This window comes from Beta vulgaris, chromosome 6 (genome assembly GCF_026745355.1).
Source record: "Beta vulgaris subsp. vulgaris cultivar EL10 chromosome 6, EL10.2, whole genome shotgun sequence".
Taxonomy (NCBI): Eukaryota; Viridiplantae; Streptophyta; class Magnoliopsida; order Caryophyllales; family Amaranthaceae; genus Beta; species Beta vulgaris.
The window spans coordinates 31,256,593-31,280,247 of record NC_079207.1 but is presented as its reverse complement, the minus strand read 5'-3'; the positions used below and the strand labels follow the sequence as shown (position 1 = coordinate 31,280,247).

Below are 23,655 nucleotides of genomic sequence, written 5' to 3'. Positions count from 1 at the left end.
GGTTATTGTTGATCTGCGATATAATTAGTTCTAAGGTGTTATGTATTTATGTTTGAATTTTAGATTTCTTAGTAAATATTTATTAGTGCCGTTTGGCTTTCTATTATTAATGAAACCCTAATAATCCTGTAAAAAAAAACTAAACCTACAATTTATCGATCACATCAAATTTGGCCATTAGAGAATTGGCACTCAATTGTACAATGACTTATTCACTCTTTTTATTACGATATTTTGGGTACATCGCGTAGTGCAAGCTGATTAGATCCATTTTGATTTGAATATTGCAAATACGACATTTTGGGGTGTCACGAACGTAGGTGCATGGTGCAACAACTTGTATCATAGAAAGAAGATTTTGATCGAGTAGACATAAAGAATCGTTTATATGTTCTCAGTGAGCTGATATTTAAACATTCTTATTAAACTAAATAGTTACCATGCATTATGTACAAGTCCACGTGATCCAGAATGATATTGATTACATCAACTGCTAAACACACGGGTCATAAGCCATTTTCAAAGTATTTTCATACATGATTATAAAACTTTAAATCATAAGATACTATTCATACAATGTTTTAGGAAAAAGATCATAAAATTTTAAATTTATGGAACAAAATTTCTCGTGTAATTTGCACGGGTCTAATAGCAAATAAAAAATTTACATTTATGCATATTTTTATATTCCTAAATTTCATATCATCTATTTGATAGATGAACGAGTTATATAGTTGCACGAGTATAAAATTAAAATTATGGCTACGCCGGCAGCGACTAGTGGGTGGCCAAATATGATGCATTGGTGGTGCAAGAAGGCAAAATAAGATTTTCATAAGTGGTTGCTAAAGCCGATGTATGGCTGAGTGTTATTAGTGGTGCGCATTGTGATTTTATCTAAATTCTATTGGAAGCAATACATAAAACAAAGACTATTTCTATTAGCTATTTTTAATAATATAGGTGGGTCATGTGATCCACCATGACATTAACTACATCAACTACTGAACACTCAATACATGTGTTATAAGTCAGTACCTAAAATAATCTCAATAATATATGTGGATAATTGTAAAATAAAAAGATAGAGAGAGAATGTCTGCCTTCTCTCTAGGGTTTTGCGATTTTCGAGGTTGATTTCCTTCCTTTTTTGGCTTCTCAGATTACTGAATGCTATGGCAAAAGGAGCTAAAAAAAATCATGGAGGTCAGAAGAATAACCAGAAGCAGAAACAGAAGGTTAACATTACGAAGGAAATTTTTGGGGAGGGTCCTCAAACAGCTGATGCGAGAAAAACCAAGGACATTAATGAGTTACAGGAGGTTGCCCCTTTAAGTTGGACATCAGAGGAAGAGGAAGATCAGGAAGAACATGAGATTGATCAGGTGGCATCGAGGCAGGATGCAGCAGCTTTTGAAGCAGCAAGGAGTCTCACTGCTTCTTGGGTGGCATCGATTAGAACTCCACAAGTAGCAGCAATACATCCATCTCCTCATCCTATGAGGCAGCTGGAAGGAACTTCAGGTAACACTAGCTGGCGCCAATCTCTTTTTCATAATATAACAGAGGAGGGGTTGGATATTTCCAGTAGTAGTATAGCAGGAAATGTTAATGCTGAGCAGGGGACTGATGGAAGTAGTAAGGAAGGAGAAGGAATCCAGATAACTATGGAGGATGTGCAATCTGAAATTGATTACTGGGGATCTGCAGTTGTGTGTTACATTCTAGGGATGAAACCTCCATTTCGTATAGTGGATGGGTTTATTCGTAGGGTCTGGAAAAAGTATGGAGTGCATAAAGTTGTTATGCTAGAAAAGGGGGTTTTTATGGTGAGATTTAGGACGATTGAGGATAGAGAGAAGGGGATTGAGGCAGGACCTATTCTCTATGACCGAAAACCAGTAATAGTGAAGAGATGGACACAGGATCTAGATATTTTTGCTGAAAATATCCAAGTAGTGCCTACATGGATTCAGCTACCAGGACTCCCTTTGAAGTTCTGGGGACAGAGTGCTTTGCATAAGTTGGCCTCGCTGGTGGGTGTTCCTCTAAGAACTGATAAAGCTACAGCATAGAAAGACATTCTTTCCTATGCTAGAATGTTAGTGGAGGTGAAACTGGATCAAAAATTCCCGGAGGTCATCTCATTTAAAGATGAAAAGGGCATGATGCAATCCCAGAAAGTGGTTTATGAATGCAAACCAATTTTCTGCTCTGATTGCCATGGGATAGGTCATACTGTTGAGCAATGCAGACAGAAGAGGTATGAGATAGCACAAAGGAAGATACAACCAAGGCAGGTATGGGTGGCAAAAAAGCCAGCAAATGTAGATAGAAGGGCTAATGACAAAGGTGCTCGACTGCCTACAATTGATGAAAACAAAGGGGGAGAGGAGGAAGTGACTCAGCATATTGACAGTGTGCAACCTCAGGGAGATAAAGAGAAGGAAAATAGGGGTGGACAACTTGAAGGGGTTATAGAAGATACAACAATACAGGTGAATGAGGAAGTGCTGGAAAAGGAGGATGAAGTGACACACAAGGATGGGGGAGGAAGTAAGGAAATGATTCCTAATGGATAGTATTGCAATGTGGAATATAAGGGGGCTAAACAGCCCCAATAAGCATGGGCATGTGAGAAGCCTGATGCATCACCATCATGTAGGGTTATTAGCTTTGCTGGAGACAAGAGTAAAACCTTGTAACTTTCCTAAGGTTTTCCCTAGAATTAGTAGTACATGGAGTATCACTACAAACTACCAATTTCACTCAGGGGGAGAATTTGGCTATTGTGGGATTCTAGTAGGATGGATGTGAACATTGCAAGGGCTTCAAATCAGTTTATTCATGTTGAAGTGTCTCATAGAAGCTCTGGGAAGAAGTTCTGGTTTACTGCAATTTATGGTGTGAATGATGCTGCAGGGAGACAACAATTATGGAGGGATTTAGTGGATATAAAAAGAGGGATTCAGAGTGCTTGGATAATAGGGGGTGATTTTAATAATGTTTTAAACTTTGATGAAAGGATAGGGTCTACAATCTCCATGGATGAAGTGGGTCCTTTTAGACAGTGCCTTAGGGATTGTGAGTTACATGATGTTGTGTGTTCTGGACCATTTTTCACTTGGTCAAACAAGCAGGAGGGTGTGGATAGGGTCTTCTCAAAAATTGATAGAGTTTGTGTGAATGAGCAGTGGGAAGATTTGTTTCCTGATGCTACTAGTACCTTTTACACTGAGAGTATCTCTGACCACTGTCCTTGTGTGGTTAAGTTGGATACTAAAGTATTGACAAAACCTAGGCCATTTAGGTTTTTCAATATGTGGTGTCAAGATGATAGCTTTGAAGACATTGTTGAGCTAGGGTGGCAAAAAAGAGTGTATGGTGTTCCTATGTATAGGATTGTAGTTAAGCTTAAAGCTCTGAAACAGAATTTGAAAGTCTTAAACAGAACTAAATTCTCTGATGTGGAGAATGAGGCTGAGAGGGCTGCTGGTGAATTAAAGAGAGTCCAAACTCAGCTTCATGCTTGTCCCCATGATAGTGAGTTACACATACAAGAAAGGGAGAAGAGAGAGATGTATGATAGATTGAATAAAGCAAGAATGAGCTTCTTAAAGCAGAAAGTCAAGCAAGAATGGATTGGTGGAGGAGATGCAAATACAGCATATTTCCATGCTTGCCTGAAACAAAGAAGAGCCCATAACCATGTTCATAGGCTTAAAAATATGCAAGGAGTAATTGGGTGGATAGCCAACATGAAGTTGAAGAAGCTTTCCTGATATTTTATAAGAGTCTTTTAGGGACAAGGGATGAGAAGAGGACTAAGGTGAGTTCAACTATTGTGAATGAGGGAAAGATCCTTAGTAGTGAACAGCAAGCTGAGTTGTGCAGGAGATTCAATGCAGAAGATGTGAAGGTTGCTCTGTTTGATATTGAAGATAATAAAGCTCCTGGTCCAGATGGGTACACTAGCTGCTTCTACAAAAGAGCATGGCCTATTGTGGGAGCAGAAGTCACTGAAGCTGTTCTGGAATTCTTTCAAACAGGTAGATTGTTGAAGCAAGTCAATGCAACTACCCTCTGTCTTGTGCCAAAGTGTGATCAGCCTAATGATGTCTCACAATTCAGACCTATAGCATGTTGCAATGTGCTTTACAAAATTATTTCAAAGATGTTGTGTGCTAGATTGAAGAAGATTCTTCCCACTTTGATTAGTCCTAATCAAAGTGCTTTTATTGAAGGGAGGGTGATAATCCATAATATCTTCCTTTGCCAAGATATTATGAAACACTACAAAAGAAAGAATATGAATGAGAGATGTACTATAAAAGTAGACCTTCGCAAGGCCTATGATTCTATACAGTGGGAGTTCATCAAAGAACTTCTACAAGCCATGAAGTTCCCTGAACAGTTTATCAACTGGATAATGAGCTGTATTACAACACCTAGTTATTCACTAAGTGTTAATGGAGGTTTATGTGGGTTTTTTGAAGGAAAACAAGGATTAAGGCAGGGTGATCCTGTATCTCCCTTGCTATTTGTGATTGCAATGGACTATTTTTCTCGTTTGATGGCTAGGATGGGCAAGAAAAAAGAGTTTCAATATCATCCAAGATGTAGATCACTAGCTCTTTACCATCTCATCTTTGCAGATGATCTGATGCTGTTTAGTAAAGGTGATATCCAATCTACACTTTTGCTCAGGAGAGCTCTGAAGGCCTTTGCAGATACATCAGGTCTGGAAGCTAGCCAACATAAAACAACAATATACTTTGGAAGTGTAGATGAAGAGATTCAAAATAGAATAGTTCAGCTCACTGGGTTCCAGAGAGGAGACTTTCCTTTCAAGTATCTTGGGATACCAATCACTACCAAGAAGCTAAAAAAGAATGATTGTGATTTGATTGTGGACAAGATGCTTAGAAGAATTACAAGCTAGAGTTCGAGACACCTCTCCTATGCTGGGAGAGATACTCTGGTGAATGCAGTGCTTCTTAGCCTGCATACTTATTGGGCACAAATATTCCTCCTCCCTAAGAGTGTCCTACATAAGATCACTCAAATATGTAGGGCTTTTCTCTGGGAAGGGAAGGTATATTTAGCAAAACCCCCCCTGTTGCCTGGACTTGGGTATGTATGCCAAAAAAAATGGTGGGCTAGGCATCAGAGACTGCATTACTTGGAACATGGCTGCTGTGGGCAAGTTTGTATGGCAAGTAGCACAAAAGGAGGATGTGTTGTGGATTAAATGGATCCATAGTGTATATATTAAGGATCAGGGATGGTGGGAGTATAAAGCTCCTGCTAGTGCGAGTTGGATTTGGAAAGGTGTATGTAAAGCAAAAGACATATTGAAGGATGGTTACCATAACAACAATTGGGGTAATGGCAGCAAAAAGTATACAGCTAAGGAGGGGTATAATTGGTTGAAAGGCCAATATGCAACTGTAGGGTGGCACCATTGGGTGTGGAGTGGTATCAATGTCCCAAAGCATGCATTCATAAGCTGGATGGTAGCACTAAGGAAAGTCAAGACAAAGGAGAGATTGAAGGCAGCTGGTGTGTGTCAAGATGAAGCTTGTTTACTATGTATAACAGGCACTGACAGTTGTATGCATCTATTTTTTAGATGTTACTTCAGCAGAACAGTATGTAGTAGTATTATGAATTGGCTGCAGATTCATGTGGGGCAACAAGAATGCTTATACTCTACTTGGAAGAAGTGGGGAAGAAAATACAGAAGTAAAAAGCAACAGCAGGTTTGTTACTGTGCATTAGATGCAATAGTATATCATATCTGGAGAGCAAGGAACCATTCCTTGTGGGAGGGTGTTGTGCTTAGCCCAGATAGAGTAGTACAAAGTATAAAACAGGAGGTTATTGGTAGGGTTAACTGGGTAATGCAAACTTGGCCTGATGATGTTAAAACCTGGTTTAATAATCTGAGTACTTAAGTTGAGCTTTTATTTGTGGTGATGTTGTTTTGGTTGTTATGTATTTAGAAGTTGCCAATTAGCTTATGATCTAATTGGCTTAGGTTGTATGGTACATGGTGATTTTCACTGATTTTGGTAATATATTTCTTACATTTTACCAAAAAAAAAAAAAAATAATCTCAATACATGATTATGAAATTTTTAATCATAAGTTAATATTCACCACCATGATTTCAGGACAAACTTCTTAAAATCTTCAATTCGTAAAACAAAAATTTCTCGTGCAGTTTGCACGATGCACCAGAAGTTACTGTTATTTCCAAAAGCAATGTTGGAGATTAAATATTTATCACAAGTATGACAATAACCCCGGCTGGCTCTACCAAATATCCTATCAGATTTCAGAGACGATAATTTCCTTTAATGGATTGTTCTGCTATGACTATAAATAAAAGTCAAAGACAATTTTTGTATTATGTACGCCTGTATCTCCCGAGAATTATTTTCAGCTATGTACAATTTTATGTTGCCATTCCCAAAGTTATGAGCAGAAGTGGTATTAAGATCCATCCATTTGATAAAGAACACGGTTTATGTACAAGTACAACAATAGTATATAATGAAGTGTTTGCAAACATATAAAATAATTTAGACATTTAAATTTGTAATTTGTGTTCTTCACGACTCTTACATTATGATTTTATGATTTTGTGTAATTTGTGTCATTACTATTATGTTACTTCGTAATAAAACAGTAAATACTTTCGTTTATTATGCACAGATTCTAAAAACTAGTTTATTGCTCCTTGTTCAAAATTAAATGCATTCACGCTTTACGAAAATTTGCTTTGACCACAAATATATCTCAAATACGATAAATAAAAATTATATCGTTGGAATCGTCTTGAAAAATTATAAATTGAGAGTAATTAACAATCAAAGTTCAACTTTAAATATCGTGCGTGTCTTATGAGCTAGGCAGCTGAGAGTAAGGGGGAAGGGTAAGGGGAATCCCTACCCTCGATTTATGTACAAGTACAACAATGGGATACAAGGAAGTGTTTGCAAACATATAAAATGATTTAGACATTTATATTTGTAATTTGTGTTCTTCACGACTCTTACATTATGATTTTATGATTATGTGTCATTATTATTATCTTACTTTGTAATAAAACAGTAAATACTTTCATGTATTATGCACGGATTTTAAAACTAGTTTATTGCTCCTTCTTGTTCAAAATAAAAGGGATTCACGCTTTACGAAAATTTGCTTTGACTACAAATATAAATAACGGTGCTCTCCTTACCACTAGACCAAGTACTACTTAGTTGGAGGGAGTATATATATAAAGAGAAAAATAGAAGGCCAAAAGTAGCTAAAAATAATCCTCGACTAGACGACTACATTATCCTATTCCTATCCATCAACCCTCACTTCATCACTCTTCCAATCCCAAAAATGGCTTCCCTCCTCTCCCTCTCATCTGCTCCTCCTTCCACTGCATGTTCCTCTCTTCCTAACCCATCAACATCATCCAATTTCAAAGGAAATATCAACAATCTTAGAAGAAAACCATTTAATTTAACCCCATTAAAACTCAATTTGAGGAGCATCATCAAAGAAAACAGACCTCTTGTTATTGTAGCTTCTTCAACATTGGGTCCTAGTAATGGGTCGGGTCAAGAGACCCGGTTTAGGCTAGATAACCTCGGGCCGCAACCGGGTTCGAGGAAGAAGGGGAAGAGAAAGGGACGTGGTCATGCTGCTGGTCAAGGTGGGAGTTGTGGGTTCGGAATGAGAGGTCAGAAATCAAGGTCAGGTCCTGGTGTTATGAAGGGTTTTGAAGGTGGTCAGATGCCACTTTATCGAAGAATTCCTAAATTGCGTGGTATTGCTGGAGGTAATTATTCTAACTCTTTTTTTTTTTTATCTAAATGTTCTTGTGAAATGGGTTTGTTTTTGTGAGTTTAGATTTTTCATTTTTTGTTTGTAACATCTCTTGTGATACAATGTACTTCATGAATCATGTTACTCACACGGTACAAGTGTATGACTTGGCTATTTTATGAAAAGTAAAATAGTGTGGAAGTGTCCATACCCATGTCGGAGATCTGAGGATAGGAACGGGTATTATATGTGAATTGAAGAGTCTATCTAGCATTATTTTAGCATCTTTGAGGTGCATCTAGAAACCTTTGCATGACAAGTAAGTATATTGAGATTTGATTCTTTTTTTATTAAGTCACATCTTAGCAAGAGTTTAAACAGTTCAATTAGTAAATGATGTTTGTTGGATGGAGATAGGACTGTTATTCTATATGTTGATTGTGCGCAGTAAATGTTAGGAACGGAGGTATCTTTAGTAGTGGTTATTGCATCCAATGACTCCATCATAATAATTGCTCCCCAACTATCAAATGATCTTTTTCCTTTGTCAAATGAGTTGGATATGCTGGAGCTTAGGAGATAAAGCTATAAGATGATTGGTCATCTTGTATATTCAGGCGTTTGGGGCTACATAGTGCCACTATGATAGTGGTGGTCTGGTGGATTACTTAAAGTTATATCATCCTACTTTGCATTTGTCACATTGTTTTCTGTCTCATTGAAATTATATAATTAGTACTAATGTAGAACAATTCAAACAGTAAATTTATGAAAAACTTGTAACTCAACAACAGGGGGGATAATTTTTTTGAGAATTGAGATATATGTGAAAGTAACACTCATAAGGAAGTAGTGACTTTAGTTACTTGCCTTGCCCCCACAGACCTGTGGGGTAACTCGTGTCCTTTCTTACTTCAGTTCCAACATTGTTTTTCTCAGCGGGGTGAGCGTATCACAGGCACTGCATCCATGGATTTCTTGGTTCATTACTTTACATTGGAATTTCAGTTCAGAATCATTTGCTTCCTCTGTTTTCTAGAGATTTTAAATACGAAGTTAATCTTCTAGTTTCATATAAACCTCCAAAGTCCAAGCTTTCTTGCTTTCCTGAGTGGACCATCAATGTGCTTACCTTTCAGAGTTCTTCAATCAGTTACTTAAACATCTTCTCAGCTTGAACTCTGAGAATTCAGTTCTAGGAGTTCGAATTGCCTAGGTTACTTATCATCTTTAATCACCCTATCTCAATTCTCTCCTCTATCTTTGGAGTTGTGTCATTTTTCTCGCTTGTGTGGCTCTAGAATTATTCTGTGTGGTCCTGTCCCCCGGAACATATTTTTTGTAAATGGGACATATGTGCCTCTAAAATATCCTTAGCCAACTGCTGGTGTTATTTCTTCGATTTTTCCTGCCAAATGGTATTTTTGAATCCTTTGGATTTTGTTAATCTGGAATATGCTGGTTTGCACTAATAGGAGCAGATAGGACCAGCACCAAACCTTCTAGAGCCCAAACCTCCATGTCCCCTACCCCTTGTCCTCCTTGCTTGGCTCCTCCCCAAATGGAAATTTTGCTTGAGCATGATATTCTGGGTCAAAGTGTAAGGGCTCCTAAGCATATTGCTTAAGTATGCAAACAAGTGTTCACTTTTATGAATGCTTTTATGAACATTAGAATGTTGTCCAGTGGGAATCATAAAGGGAAGCAAGGAACTGTTTGCTATTCTTTTTTGTTCTCCATTTATGTTGGTTTTAGAGTGTTAAGTGTTAACTACACCATATATCGCTTTGATTGTGAGCATTACTCATGCTTGTGTCTGGAACTTACTATGAATATCATTGAACTGTTGTATATCTGGAATATTTTTTTTCTTCTCATGTAAAAGATTAAAGACAGAGAGCAGAGAGCAATCGGGCATAAAACATGAGAGGTACATAAAGTCTGGAAATGTTTGTCCACTTTAGTCCTCCAGTGGTCCCCTTTTATTGCTTCACCAATTGTACTTTTCTTTTGACAAGACTATGAAAGTATTTGCAACTCAAGTTCATTACATATAACATTCTTAGATACGGATTTGTGAGATAATTGCATTGATGGCTAGTATCTTGGTTCTTGACGTCTTGTTGTTTATCTTGGTAGAGATTTCCTGGACCCTGACCCTATGCTCCTGATTTTGAGCCTGTGATTTATTTTTGCTGGAAATTTTCTTCACAGGGTGTTATCTGTAAATTTTTCAACCTGTTTCGAGAATGAGCCTCTATCTATGGTACTCGTGTATATTAATGTCATTGTCTTTGAACAGGAATGCGTGCTGGGTTGCCAAAGTATGTGCCTGTAAACTTGAGAGACATAGAAGTTGCTGGATTTAAGGAAGGTGAAGAAGTGTCATTAGAATCCTTGAAGGCAAAGGGAATAATCAATCCATCAGGCAGAGAAAGAAGGTTGCCATTAAAGGTAAGGATTTTATATTGAGGGCTGTGATATAAAGTTCCATTTTCTAATTGCTTGCCTTTTTTAGAGTGACGTGTTAATATCTCCACTTGAGTTTCTTCAACTGTAATGTTTTCTGTGCCAAACATGATGTCGGACTGCATGACACGTCTTGATCCTCATGTCTCACATAATTCATGCAAGAGCACTTTTCTATTGTTAGTTACTATTAAAAGTGTATCCTTGGTGGTCACCGGTCGGTGGTCCCATACCGTAGATTCAAAATTTTTTGGCAGGGCGTTCTTTCTGCAATATATGTTAAGCTATTTTATTCATATTTTACCCCGTGTTGAAGTGTCGAGATATTATTTTTACTTGCGAACAAATTACAACATTGTAAGCCTCCTACTAAGGCTTTGTCACATCTTCTGTAGTTACTATATAGGAGACATATTATAGGCTTTATAGCCGTTTAGACTCAAGTGTGCTCCTTACTGAATACAATTTCTCATTGAGCTATGCTTTACGTAGTTTTCTTATTTATTGCCCTTTTTCCCCTAAATAATAATGCAGTGACTGTTCGTACTTGAATGGTGTTTTGTTAGATGAAAATAACACGCGCCAAGTATAGCGTTCCAAGTTTTTTTGTCTTCTTGTTATCTATTGGCAACCTTGAAAAATAGAACCATATGATGTTTTCATAGCCGGAGATGAGCATCAATATGCTGGCTATGTTTTTCCTCATTGAGAAAGGATATGCATTTATGCTGAAATTCTAAAAGATTCTAGTAGAAGAGCTCTACAGGAGACTGCAGAACTAAATGTAAGGGGGGAATAAGTCCAAGAGCAAAACCAGAAGGTAACAGAGGCCTGCCCGTCGTTTATACCTCCCTGTCCACTTGCCCAAGAAAGAATACAAGACAATAGGAATCAGATACTAGGGTGATATTCATGTATGTTAAGTAATCAACTACGCCATCTGGAAACAGACTCCTCATATGAACCATCTGAATAATGTTTACTGTTTGAACTGTTCTTCAGCTGGGAGCTTGCTAAAGCAAAACTCTTCTCAGCCTTGGTATTTGTAAACTGAAGCTGGGAAGGTAGTATCAAGGATCTGCTCCTCCCCCGGCTTCTTAATATACCCAATTAGCATTTTGCCACTTGCCACCAACTGTTGTAAGCTCGTGCAATGAGTTCAAATTCTCTTCCCACAGTTACTTTCAGAAAGAACTATAAAGTCAAAAGGATTTTGATCCTCCATAGATTGATTAGGAAAACATCAAGCTGTGTCAATGGTAAAACCTCGATGAACAAGCCACTTTAGTTTTCAGTATACGTTATATTATTATGTCTTCTTTGAGTTTCTATTCGTGCACTTTGATTGCGTAAAATGTGATGTTTACGTAAATGTTATTTTCTTTTGATGAACCAATTAAAAGGGGTTGGGGGAGCTAATTTGGTAGAGCAGTGTGCTGATATTGTAGCAGTGAAGGAATGATGACCTATATAATGGGTTTACATCACCAGTAAGTTCTTTTGCCATTTGGCTTGTCTAATCTTTTGTTAATTTATCTGAAGAAAGTCGTTTGGTAGGCTAGTGGGGAATGGAAAAAATTAGGAGCTATCTAGTTTGTTATAATTTGTGAACTTATGTCATACTTCATTGTTGTTCGATTGGTTTCTTTCCCTTCAAAGTGGGAGCAACAAACTTGGTTAGGTTTCATAATTAAGAGAACAGAGCAGTAATTGATCTCGTAGCATGATTATCTTTTGTATATTACTGATTGCGCCTCTCTCTCTTCAGATTCTTGCTGAAGGAGAGATAAGTACAAAGCTGCAAATAAAGGCACGTGCTTTCTCAGAATCAGCAAAAGAAAAGCTTGAGGCTGCCGGATGCTCTGTCACAGTACTTCCTGGGAGAAAGAAGTATATCAAAGAATCAGTTAGGAAGAACCTTGCTCGTGCTGATGAATACTTTGCAAAGAAACGAGCTGCAGCCACCAACGAAACCGAGTCTGCTTGAACCTGATGTCAGTTATGTTACTCTAGATTATTAAGATCATCAAAGGTGTATGTAAAGTGTATCAATTCATTTTGTTCTTAATGGTTTTTTGGTAGGGCAATCTTTTTGTCTCAGGAATTCAAGTTTATCGATCCTTATTACATATTTTGCTCACTTATTCATCGATAATCGATTGATTGGTGCATCTACTTGTGATTATGGTATCTTTTGATTGCATATTTCTTCTCAGTAATTGCTGTTTAACCTGTTTTCGGTGTTAAGACCAAAGCTTTTGATTAGCATTCATGCGCTGACAATATTAGCAAGTATTATCTGTGACTTGAGCAACGGATTGATCCTAGTCTTTGTAGTTGTGACTTGTGAATTACAAAAGAATCTTTGCTGGTGAAAGGGAGTGGAGATCACTTTATCACTGCTTCCCAACCTGACGCTTAGCAACAGATTCTAAAATAAGTTACTTGTGATGAGACATTTAAATTTGGATGGACGTAGTATTAGTTTATGCACCAAACTTAAATCGACCAGTTGAAAATACTGGTAATAGAGTATGAGCCTATGAGGAAATTAGCATGTTAGTTAACCATGTTGCCTACCAAATTGGAATATACGCTCAAACGAATGCACGCTTAAACGAATGCAGCCCTTATATCCAAAAAGGGATGCCAACAACTTTTTTTATGCTATGTTAAGATGAATTACCAAATTGAACCAATTAATTGGACTGATTGACATGGAAGCGTAGTAGCAAGAAAACATTCTGCGTCAATAAAGAAAACAATGCTTTCATACCATATGAATTATAACATTTCTCAAGAGCTAAATCTAGAAACATAATAGTATTTGTAATCACTTCTGGTGTTTGATGTGTTTTTAGTTTCTACATATAAATTAGCAATGATCCTAAAGCTCTTTATATAGAGATTGAGATCCTAACCCTATAAGTGATTATATATTTTATCTTCCTAATACATATATTTCTTATCAGGAAATAAAATTATTCATAAGGGAACTAGCATACATAAACTAGGAAATAGAATAACAAAGAATAAAAAATCAAATCTCGAAACCGCCTTCGAAGCATCGCCGCCCCATGCCTATACGATGCCCATCCTTACACTTCCTTTAGGTTTTAGGACTGAGACAGAAACTCCTTTACATGTGAAGCCCACCCGAGCCACCTCGTCTGCTTGGGCACTACTTTCTCATCGCGTTCTTCCAATCGCCGCTACGTCATCCCATCTTCATATGCATACCTAAAACAGAACAACAAAACGTCATGAGCCGAGAATCAGTAACATACTACTCTAACAACGTAAATTCATTTCAATTCGCTTTATTTGTAAATAGGGAGAAGAGAATATAGTAAAATCGTTTTGTAAACATGCACTTTGAATCAGGAATTTAAAAGTCATTTTCATTAATATAATCTCCATTATCACATTTCATTATCTGAAAACTTTCCATGGTTACTTGGCAGGTACAACAGAAGACATAGCCACCGAGGACATAAGTACCCCATCAGAAGGTGACATATAATGCCATAGATAATAACAGAAGGCAAAGCCACCGAGGATATTCATCCTCCATCAGAAGGTGGCATAAAATGGCAATAGTCACATACGACAAAGCCACCAAATATATACATCCCCCATCAGAAGCTGGCATATAATGCCAGGCAAAGCCACCGAGGACCTTGTCGCCCATCATAAGGTGGCATATAATGCCATAATCATAACAGAAGGCAAAGCCACCGAGGATATCCATCCCCCATCAGAAGCTAGCATATAATACTATAGATCGTAACATAAGGCAAACCCGTCGAGGATATTCATCCCCCATCAGAATGTGACATATAATGTTAGACAAAGCCACCGAGGACATTGTCCCCCATCAGAAGGTGACATATACTGTCATAATGCGGGTACCACCGAGGACGTTGTCCCCCATCAGAAAGTGGCGTTGCCACTAGATGATACGTGCACGGCCCAAAGAACATAGTACTGCCATTCACCATCTTTCACTTTCATTTATCATGTTTCGTTTCTTTTGAGTAATTTTCATAAATCATAGTAAAGTCATTTCATAACGTCATCAAATCATTTACATAGCCAAACATTTAATATCCCGCACACCATATATAATATGGCATAAACATTAAATAAAAATACCATAAAACGTAGTTGGAAGGGGAGTATGGGTGTTACCAGTAGACGTTACCTGGAATCCTGCTTAACAACCTTGATCGTAGGGGGAGCCTTGTAATATCTCTTTCTTTTTAATCTAATAATCAATTCAGAAATTAATAAAGACTTATTAATATTTTATTTGGAATTTTGAGTTTACTGATCCATTTTCATCATGTATCCATTTTAGGAGTTATATATTTAGGTCATTGGTTGTTGATAAAAAGTCGTATGCACGCTTTCCACTTAACAACTTAGTGCCTAAGTCGTAATTCATTAATTGTGATTATAGACAACGTCTTACTATAACCATTTCGTATTTTACAATTTGTTGACCTTTGAGTTTTGAAGATGACTTAACCACAAAAGACATAGTGTATTTTATTTATGTTATTGCTAGGTAATTCATTCTCGAGCAAAGAGAACACTTGATTGAAGATTAAAATAATGGAGAATTAATCAAAGATCGAAGTGAAGATGTTCGAGTGATGAAGTATCAAGCTTGGAGTGAAGATTAGAATACATTAGGATTTAATATCTTCATGTTAAGGTTGAGTAAAAGCTCAATTTAGTTTGTGGTCAATTCTCAAACGGAACTTGGTTCTGTTCCCATGAAAGGAACAAACACTGGCATAGTTAGAAACAAGGTTAAGGAACAGACTTATAGACAACTTTAGGGACAGCTAAATAACTTTTAAGTAGTGCACCTAACATTAGTTGTGCGCCTAACAAGTTAGTTAGAAGTTTTAGGTTAGTTTTGACTAGATCCACTATTTTAGGGAGTTTGTTATTAGTTTGTTAGGAAAAGATTTAAATTGATTTTCTGTTTTTATTAAGATAAATATTAAACGGTTTTTAATCTTATCTTTTATATTTTAATTAAACTAAAAGATTTTGTTTTCAAAATTAAATATAGTTTCCGGTTTTAAAAAGATTTTCTTTTTAAATATAAAAATGATTTTCGTTTTAAATCATCTTATTTTTACAGATATTTTCCTAAAAACTATTTAAAGTAAATATTTTATTAACTCCCCAAAATCTGTTATCACGCCTAAACTACTGCTAGACGTTTGTAGTTAGTGGTTAGTGGGCTTAGTTAATTATTTCCCAAGTCTTAATTAATTTAAATAGTTTAATTATTCCCCAAGTATCTAAAACCACGTAATACTTAATGCGTCTTAGATTTAAGTTAAGTAGTGGAAGAAGTGGGTTAATTATTTCTCAAGGAATATTTAAAATAAACTAATTAATTAATTAATTAGAGTCATGGACATCATGGGATAATGGATTAAGTAGTGGATAAGTTTATGTCTTGTCTAAATTGTCTATAAATAGACGCCTAAACCTTAGAACAAATTGTGTCTGACTTTTAGGAGTCACACCAATGGGTGTCTGACTTTTATAGTCTCACCAACGTGTGTCTAGCTTAGCTAAATATTCTTAGTTGTCTAAAGAGTCAGTGCCGTTCATAAGAGAATTCATACTTACTTTATTGGAGTTATTACTCTTCCATTGTCTTACAAATTGTATTTTTGAGTTAAAGGTTTGAGTGAACTCTTGTAAGTGTGAGAAGCTTTGAGTGAAGCAAGAGAAAGAGAAAGAGAAAGAGAAAGAGAAAGAGAAAGTAACTTCTAGCGAAGTTTGAGAGGAACGACAATTGTGGGAATTGTCGTTGGGAACTTTAGTTTAGTAACTTAAGTTGTGGCTCTAGAGAAAAGTAATAGGATTGTAAACAGAGTTGTTTTGGCCTATTATAGTGGAAAGTTTGAGTTAAAATCCTTTGTGGTCAAGGTTGTTTCTTCCTATTGGGCCTAGGAAGTTTTTCCTCGCTAAAATCTCTCGTGTTCCCATTGTTTGTTCCCAAGTTAACTTTTAATTCCGCAAAAAGTATAGCATATTCTCTCACTATAATTCACCCCCCTCTTATAGTGCTCATATTATACAACAATTGGTATCAGAGCAGTAACTCTAAAACTCAGGAAACCTTGTTGAGTTCGAGATCTTAGAAGATATGAATACTAGATAGTAACTGGAAGAAGGGTACTCTACACAGAGGCCACCAATGTTCAATGGTAAGTTCTACACCTACTAGAAGAATAAAATGGAGATCTTCATCACAGCCGACAATTACCAGGTATGGAGAGTCATAGAGGTAGGCGATTTTGATGTCACTACCACTAATAATAAGAACGAGGTAATTCCTAAATCCATGTCTGATTTCGATAAAGAAGATTTCGAAAAAATGGAAATTAATGCTGTAACACCCCAGAATTTCAAAGCGGAAAAGAAAGAAATAATAATAGTATTAAAAGGACGATGGCGGAAACATCGTCTTCTGGGAATGTCACTACTACAAGAAATGCGTTTAAATAACTAAGTGATAAACCAACATAAATAAATAGTATAAATAAATTGAATTAATTAGAGTAATAACAAAAAGAGAAAACTAACTCTTCAACTAACTAAAAGTCTAGGCCTAAAACATCTAGCTTTTTAATGCTCACAACTCAACCCGAGCCCAAAACCAAAGAAGGTTCCCATCAACATAACCTGCAAAATATACAACAAACATCCACAATCAGTGGGGAGTAACTAGCAGTTCTCCCAGAACAAAATAAATCAAAGCATGATTCAGACATAGATTAATAAGAAAGAAAATAATAAAGTCAAGTCAATTACAATATGCATCCACTTTCATGTAACTCACAATTAACGCAAATGAATAATAAATAGCAAGTGAGTTGGATAAAAATAAATAAATCATCTCAAGAGTACTTTTATAAAAAAATAAAAGTATAGGTAAAACAAGTTATTGAGTCAGAAACCGAACGCTAGTGAATCGCAATTCACTTCCTAAGATTTGTCAGATTGCAATCTCCAAGTCAGTCTATGGGCTTACGTTCCCCACTGCCTGTGTCTAAGAATGGCCAAACTTCCGATGCAGTGTAGAACATGCAGAACTCCCTGACCTCTCGAATGACAACAATTAACCTAGGTGTACCCCTAGTTCGCAAACCAGGTGGTTGGCATGTTCTTCACCGGGGACTACATCTATCCCACCGGATATTCTTATCTCAAAGTAAAATCATAAATATCGTCAAAGTATCATTGATCTACAAAAATATTCGTCAAAAGGGATGCCACCCGGCTTTATACCCATAATTCATCAAAAGATATTTCTTCAAAATTTCTTCAAAGTAGTAACTTACAAACTTCGAACAAATGTTCCAACAATAAATACTTTGAACATCATTAATAGTTCAAACAGAAATGCATCATAACAAATAAGATCACCAATTAACTCCAAGGCTTTTTAAATAAATAAAACATACACAACTAATCATTTTTACATAAATCAAACATAAACATAATGATACCCAATAATACTTATAGCAACTTACTAAACACCAGAATCCAAGAACATGAAAGATCACAAATTATTTCTGATTAACAGGCTCTTAAATAATTAAAAACAATATCCTCAATTTCACAACAAAAACTCAATAATAATTATTAAAATAATAAATACGATTAGTAAAATAACGCGAAAATTATCATACGACCCTAATGGCTCTACTAACATGGTACAATAAACTCTAAAAGTATTTTTAAACGTTAATTTACAGATTACTCAATAAAGCCAATATAATAATTAAAAATAAAAATAAACCCCCAAAAATTACCAAAAATTTACATAACATGCATAAACTCACGACAATACATAATATAAAAATAAATGACTTTTTCGGCCTCCAGAAATAATTTTTACGATTTATATACGGACAGAAACGAAAATTCAAAAACAGATAAATCAATTAAATAAACTGGTAAACAGTAGGAAAAAATTATTCTATGGCATGAAATACATACAGCATATATAACATGACCCAAGAAAAATAATTGCAGAAATTTTAACATTCGTTCAATAATTATTATGCAAATAAGCCAAAAACACACAAAATAACAATTAAATCAAATAAATACTAAAAATCAGTCGAAAATTATTTTTCTATATACAATATTCATACATTATGCATAAAGTATACGCATGTCAAATTTCATCAATAATTTCATTCAAAAAGTATTTTAAATAGTTCCTAGCGTAATAATTTAATACCGAACAATACCCTAATCACTATTGTTCTAAGATAACTACTAGTTACCTGGAACGTTGGGAGGAGAGATGAGTCTAAAGAGATAGTTAAGAGTTACGCATACAATCCAATTCTTCTTCTAACCCCAAAGCACAACGAACGATAAATTGTAGCATCATGTCACTAGGCGTTTTCTTCTTGAACATTGAAAAATCTCATTTCATGCTATTCTGGTCCGACCATGATTTCCGGCGATTGAAAGATTGTATTCACAATCGCTCCGGTCAGCGTGAAGATCAAGATGTTATGAACGTGCTGTCCAAATTTGAAGACGATCCAACGGTTAGACATCCGGCTACGGTTATTTTCGTGAAGGTCTGACAGGAAAAACCGGGTTGAACCTTTCTCTTATTTTTCACTTCTCTTTCTCTTCTCTCCTTTCTTTGAAAATAACGAGGCTTAATGAAGAATGATGTTTAATTTCTCTGATTAAAAATCAGAATTAATTGGCAAGGAAAAATGAAGGGTTTAGGAGAATGTTAATGAGGGATTAAATGAGCGGTTACAAGAGATCCAAAGTTTAGCTTAATAAGCACCAAAATTCTTCATCCTCCACTCCATAATTGCTGATTTTCGGCCAGCATGAACCACCATGCGATGTACCATTTCATCACCCAAGTCGGTCCAACAACGTTACAAAAACGCTACACGACAAAAATGCATCCTAAACGCGCAAATAAATAACGAAACTAATATAACTTTCAAAATAAATAACTAACAACTTAAAAATTTAAATAATAAATTATTTATTTTTACAAAAAAAATCATTTTAATGTAAAAAAACACCAAGAATAAAGGGTGAAAATTACGGGGTATTACAAATGCTTTTGCTATAAAACTGCTTCATTGTGGTCTTGGACCTCATGAACACAATCGTGTCATGGGATGCAAAACCGCAAAACAAATCTAGGATCTCCTTGAAGTCACTCATGAAGGTACGGGTGAAGTTAAGAGATCAAAAATAGATCTTTTGATGAATCAATATGAACTCTTCCAAATAAAATCAAAAGAATCTATTCAAGACATGTTTACACGCTTTACTAATATTATTAATGAGCTAACATCTCTTGGAAAAGTGATTACTTCTGAGGAACAGGTAGGAAAGGTCCTAAGGAGCCTTCTTAGGGATCGACGGATGGCTAAGGTTACTGCCTTACAAGAAACTAAGGACTTTACAAAGTTCAATCTGGAACAACTTGCTGGTTCTCTTATGACTCACGAGCTGCAAATGGACAATGAGAATGAAGATATGTCCAAGCAAAAATCGATTGCCCTGAAAGCTGATGAAAGTGATGACTCGAAAACTGACGAAGAAGAATCCGCTCTCATGGTTCGAAAATTCAAAAGGATGTTTAGGAACATGAAGAATGGAGACTACAAAGGTAAGAATAAGAAATACTCTAACAAACTTGTTTGTCATAAGTGTGGCAGTTCCGATCACTTTATCAAGGAATGTCCCCAATGGGAACAAAAAAAAGACAAAGGAAGGGAACGAAGTAAAGATAGGAACAAGGAATACAAAAGTTCCTATACTAGATTTGATATGAAGAAAGATATGGTTGCTGCATGGGGAGATTCTGACTCCGAAGAAGAAGATGATCCTCAACCAAATGAAGAGACGACAACCTTTTGTTTCATGGATCTTGACAATTCAGAATCTGATGAAGAGATTGAATCTCTTGAGGCAAGTCTAGACACTATCAAAACTCGTCTTAATTCTCAGAGTAAAGAAAAATTATTTGAGTTTATTGTTGATGCCATGAATGATTGTAAAGATGAGTCCATCAAACTGAAACAATGTCAACATGCTTTAGTAGTTGTGAAGGAACATACCTCTTGGCTTAAAAGTATTCGAACTGATATTGAACAAAGATTTTTTGAGTTGTTTGATAAAAATCTAAAATTAAAAGAGGATTTCGAAAATCTTAAAAATGAGAACTACTTGTTAAGCCTTGAGTTATCGCAATTAAAAGAGTTTGTTCCTGAAGTGAGTTCCTTTGATATTAAGTCAGTTCCCTTACAAAGTTTCAAATCTGAAATAAACGAGTTGGTCGCTTTCACTAGTGGAAAAATAAGGAAGGGTTGCGCTAAAAAAATCCCTTAGGGCTACGCTTTTTAACAGCAGCCCTTTCAGTAGCAGCCCTTCACTTTTTAAGTAGGGTTGCGCTTTGCAAACGCAGCCCTTCACAACGAAGGGCTGCGCTTTTAACAAAAAACGCAACCCTTCATGCTTAAAAGGGTTGCGCTTTTTACCTAGAAGCGCAGCCCTTCTACAAGTGAACAATGGAAACTTCTTATGTTATGTCTTTTCTTTTTTTCTTTATTAAGCGTGCAACAACGGAACTATGTTAATTTGATAATTCTAAGTTAAATCTTTTGCATGTGTGCGTCTCTTGAATGGCTAATATTCTTGGATTACGGTTTTGAGAGTTGAATGTTTTATTCGCTTATACTAACCAAATTGTTTCTAACAAAGTTTGGTGGTGTGATGTTTTTTGGTAGATAAATTTAATTTTTTCGAAATCGTAGACAAATGTTTTTGAAGATGCCAAAGGGGGAAAGAAAAAGGTAATAAGAGTATATATTTATCTAGTCATGGTTCATGTTCTCACGTTTACTTCAAATCGTTTTTTCTTAGTTGAAAAATAAAATAACAAGTCTATTAGAATTAATTAACTTAGTGGAGTTACTTTGTTAAAAGAGTTTTATATGACTTGTGTACATTACATATTATATTATTATATGCCTTTTGTTGCCATCTTCAAAAAGGGGGAAATTGTTGACTCTTGAGTTTTGAAGATGACTTAACCACGAAAGACATAGTGTATTTTATTTATGTTATTGCTAGGTAATTCATTCTCGAGCAAAGAGAATCCTTGATTGAAGATTAAAATGGAGAATTAATCAAAGATCGAAGTGAAGATGTTCGAGTGATGAAGTATCAAGCTTGGAGTGAAGATTAGAATACATTAGGGTGTATTTAATAGCTTCATGTTAAGGTTGAGTGAAAGCTCAATTTAGTTTGTGGTGAATTCTCAAACGGAACTTGGTTATGTTCCCATGAAAGGAACAGACACTGGCACAGTTAGGAACAAGGTTAAGGAACAGACTTATAGACAGCTTTAATAACACCTAAATAACTTCTAAGTAGTACGCCTAACCTTAGTTGTGCGCCTAACAAGTTAGTTAGAAGTTTTAGGTTAGTTTTGACTAGATCCACTATTTTAGGGAGTTAGTTATTAGTTTGTTAGGAAAATATTTAAATTGATTTTCTGATTTTATTAAGATAAATATTAAACGGTTTTTAATCTTATCTTTTATATTTTAATTAAACTAAAAGATTTTGTTTTCAAAATTAAATATAGTTTCCGGTTTTAAAAAGATTTTCTTTTTAAATATAAAAATGATTTTCGTTTTAAATCAACTTATTTTTATAGATATTTTCCTAAAAACTATTTAAAGTAAATATTTTATTTACTCCCCAAAATCTGTTATCATGCCTAAACTACTGTTACACGTTTGTAGTTAGTGGTTAGTGGGCTTAGTTAATTATTTCCCCAGTCTTAATTAATTTAAATAGTTTAATTATTCTCCAAGTATCTAAAACCACTTAATACTTACTGCTTCTTAGATTTAAGTTAAGTAGTGGAAGAAGTGGGTTAATTATTTCTCAAGGAATATTTAAAATAAACTAATTAATTAATTAGAGTCATGGACATCATGGGATAATGGATTAAGTAGTGGATAAGTTTCTGTCTTGTGTAAATTGTCTATAAATAGGCGCCTAAACCTTAGAACAAATTGTGTCTGACTTTTAGGAGTCACACCAATGGGTGTCTAACTTTTATAGTCTCACCAACGTGTGTCTGGCGTAGCTAAATATTCTTAGTTGTCTAAAGATTCAGTGTCGTTCCTAAGAGAATTCATACTTACTTTATTTGAGTTATTACTCTTCCATTGTCTTACAAATTGTATTTTTGAGTTAGGTTTGAGTGAACTCTTGTAAGTGTGAGAAGCTTTGAGTGAAGCAAGAGAAAGAGAAAGAGAAAGTAACTTCTAGTGAAGTTTGAGAGTAACGACAGTTGTGGGAACTGTTGTTGGGAACTTGAGTTTAGGAACTTGAGTTTAGTAATTTAAGTTGTGGCTCGAGAGAAAAGTAATAGGATTGTAAATAGAGTTGTTTTGGCCTATTATAGTGGAAAGTTTGAGTTAAAATCCCTTGTGGTCGAGGTTGTTTCTTCCTATTAGGCCTAGGAAGTTTTTCCTCGCTAAAATCTCTCGTGTTCCCAAGTTAACTTTTAATTCCGCAAAAAGTATAGCTTATTCTCTCACTGTAATTCACCCCATCCCTCTTATAGTGCTCATATTATACAGCACAATTTCAAAACCTTATAATTTTGCTAACCTTTAACCCGTCTTAACATGTTCGCCATTTTATAAATCTAAAACATTAGCCATTAATCTTATGGTTCATGATTATACTTAATAATTTGTACTTATGGGCTTCATATTATAACTATTTCATTCTTCTAATCTAAACTATCTATAAGTGCCTACTAGTTTAACATAATTTGACAAGTAAACTATACTTAATTCTTATTATTCTTTAGAGCTATAAATAATAAATAATCGTTTAATCATCTACTAGTCATAGTATCGTTTAGTGAAGAAGAGTTTGTTTGTGTATAATAATCATGAGTTGAATTAAAATTTCATTGTTGGGTTGTTTGTGAAGAGAGAAATGGAGAGGGGAATGTAACCGTAAATCTGCTTTTAAATTTCTTCTTTTTTTCTTTTTCTTTTTCTTTTCTTTTATTTTCTCTTTTTCTTTTCCTTTTTATTTTTAATACTAACTATTTTGTGTAGTAATTAATTTGTTATTTATTTTGTTTTCTTACTTTAACTAATGTTATTATTTAATCTAACATAATTTGTTATTATCTGCAACTCTTGCCATACAAAATATATATATTTATAGAACTAATTATCATTACTTGAACATAGAATAACAAAATTTCAATCATAAGTTATG

General features: G+C 35.3%; 3 protein-coding genes across 3 annotated transcripts; all 3 read left to right on the top strand.

Moving 5' to 3' along the window:
- The first annotated feature begins 2,738 nt into the window (after positions 1-2,738).
- On the top strand, positions 2,739-4,942 carry LOC125498737 (uncharacterized). Its single transcript, XM_048647005.1, has 2 exons — positions 2,739-3,543; positions 3,804-4,942. The coding sequence occupies exons 1-2, from the start codon at positions 2,739-2,741 to the stop codon at positions 4,940-4,942; spliced, it is 1,944 nt and encodes a 647-aa protein (XP_048502962.1).
- A 247-nt stretch (positions 4,943-5,189) lies between these two features.
- Positions 5,190-5,957, top strand: LOC125498738 (uncharacterized). Its single transcript, XM_048647006.1, has one exon. The coding sequence runs from the start codon at positions 5,190-5,192 to the stop codon at positions 5,955-5,957; it is 768 nt and encodes a 255-aa protein (XP_048502963.1).
- A 1,353-nt stretch (positions 5,958-7,310) lies between these two features.
- LOC104896485 (50S ribosomal protein L15, chloroplastic) lies at positions 7,311-12,439 on the top strand. Its single transcript, XM_010683233.4, has 3 exons — positions 7,311-7,843; positions 10,133-10,284; positions 12,068-12,439. The coding sequence occupies exons 1-3, from the start codon at positions 7,402-7,404 to the stop codon at positions 12,284-12,286; spliced, it is 813 nt and encodes a 270-aa protein (XP_010681535.1). The 5' UTR covers positions 7,311-7,401; the 3' UTR covers positions 12,287-12,439.
- Positions 12,440-23,655: the final 11,216 nt, after the last annotated feature.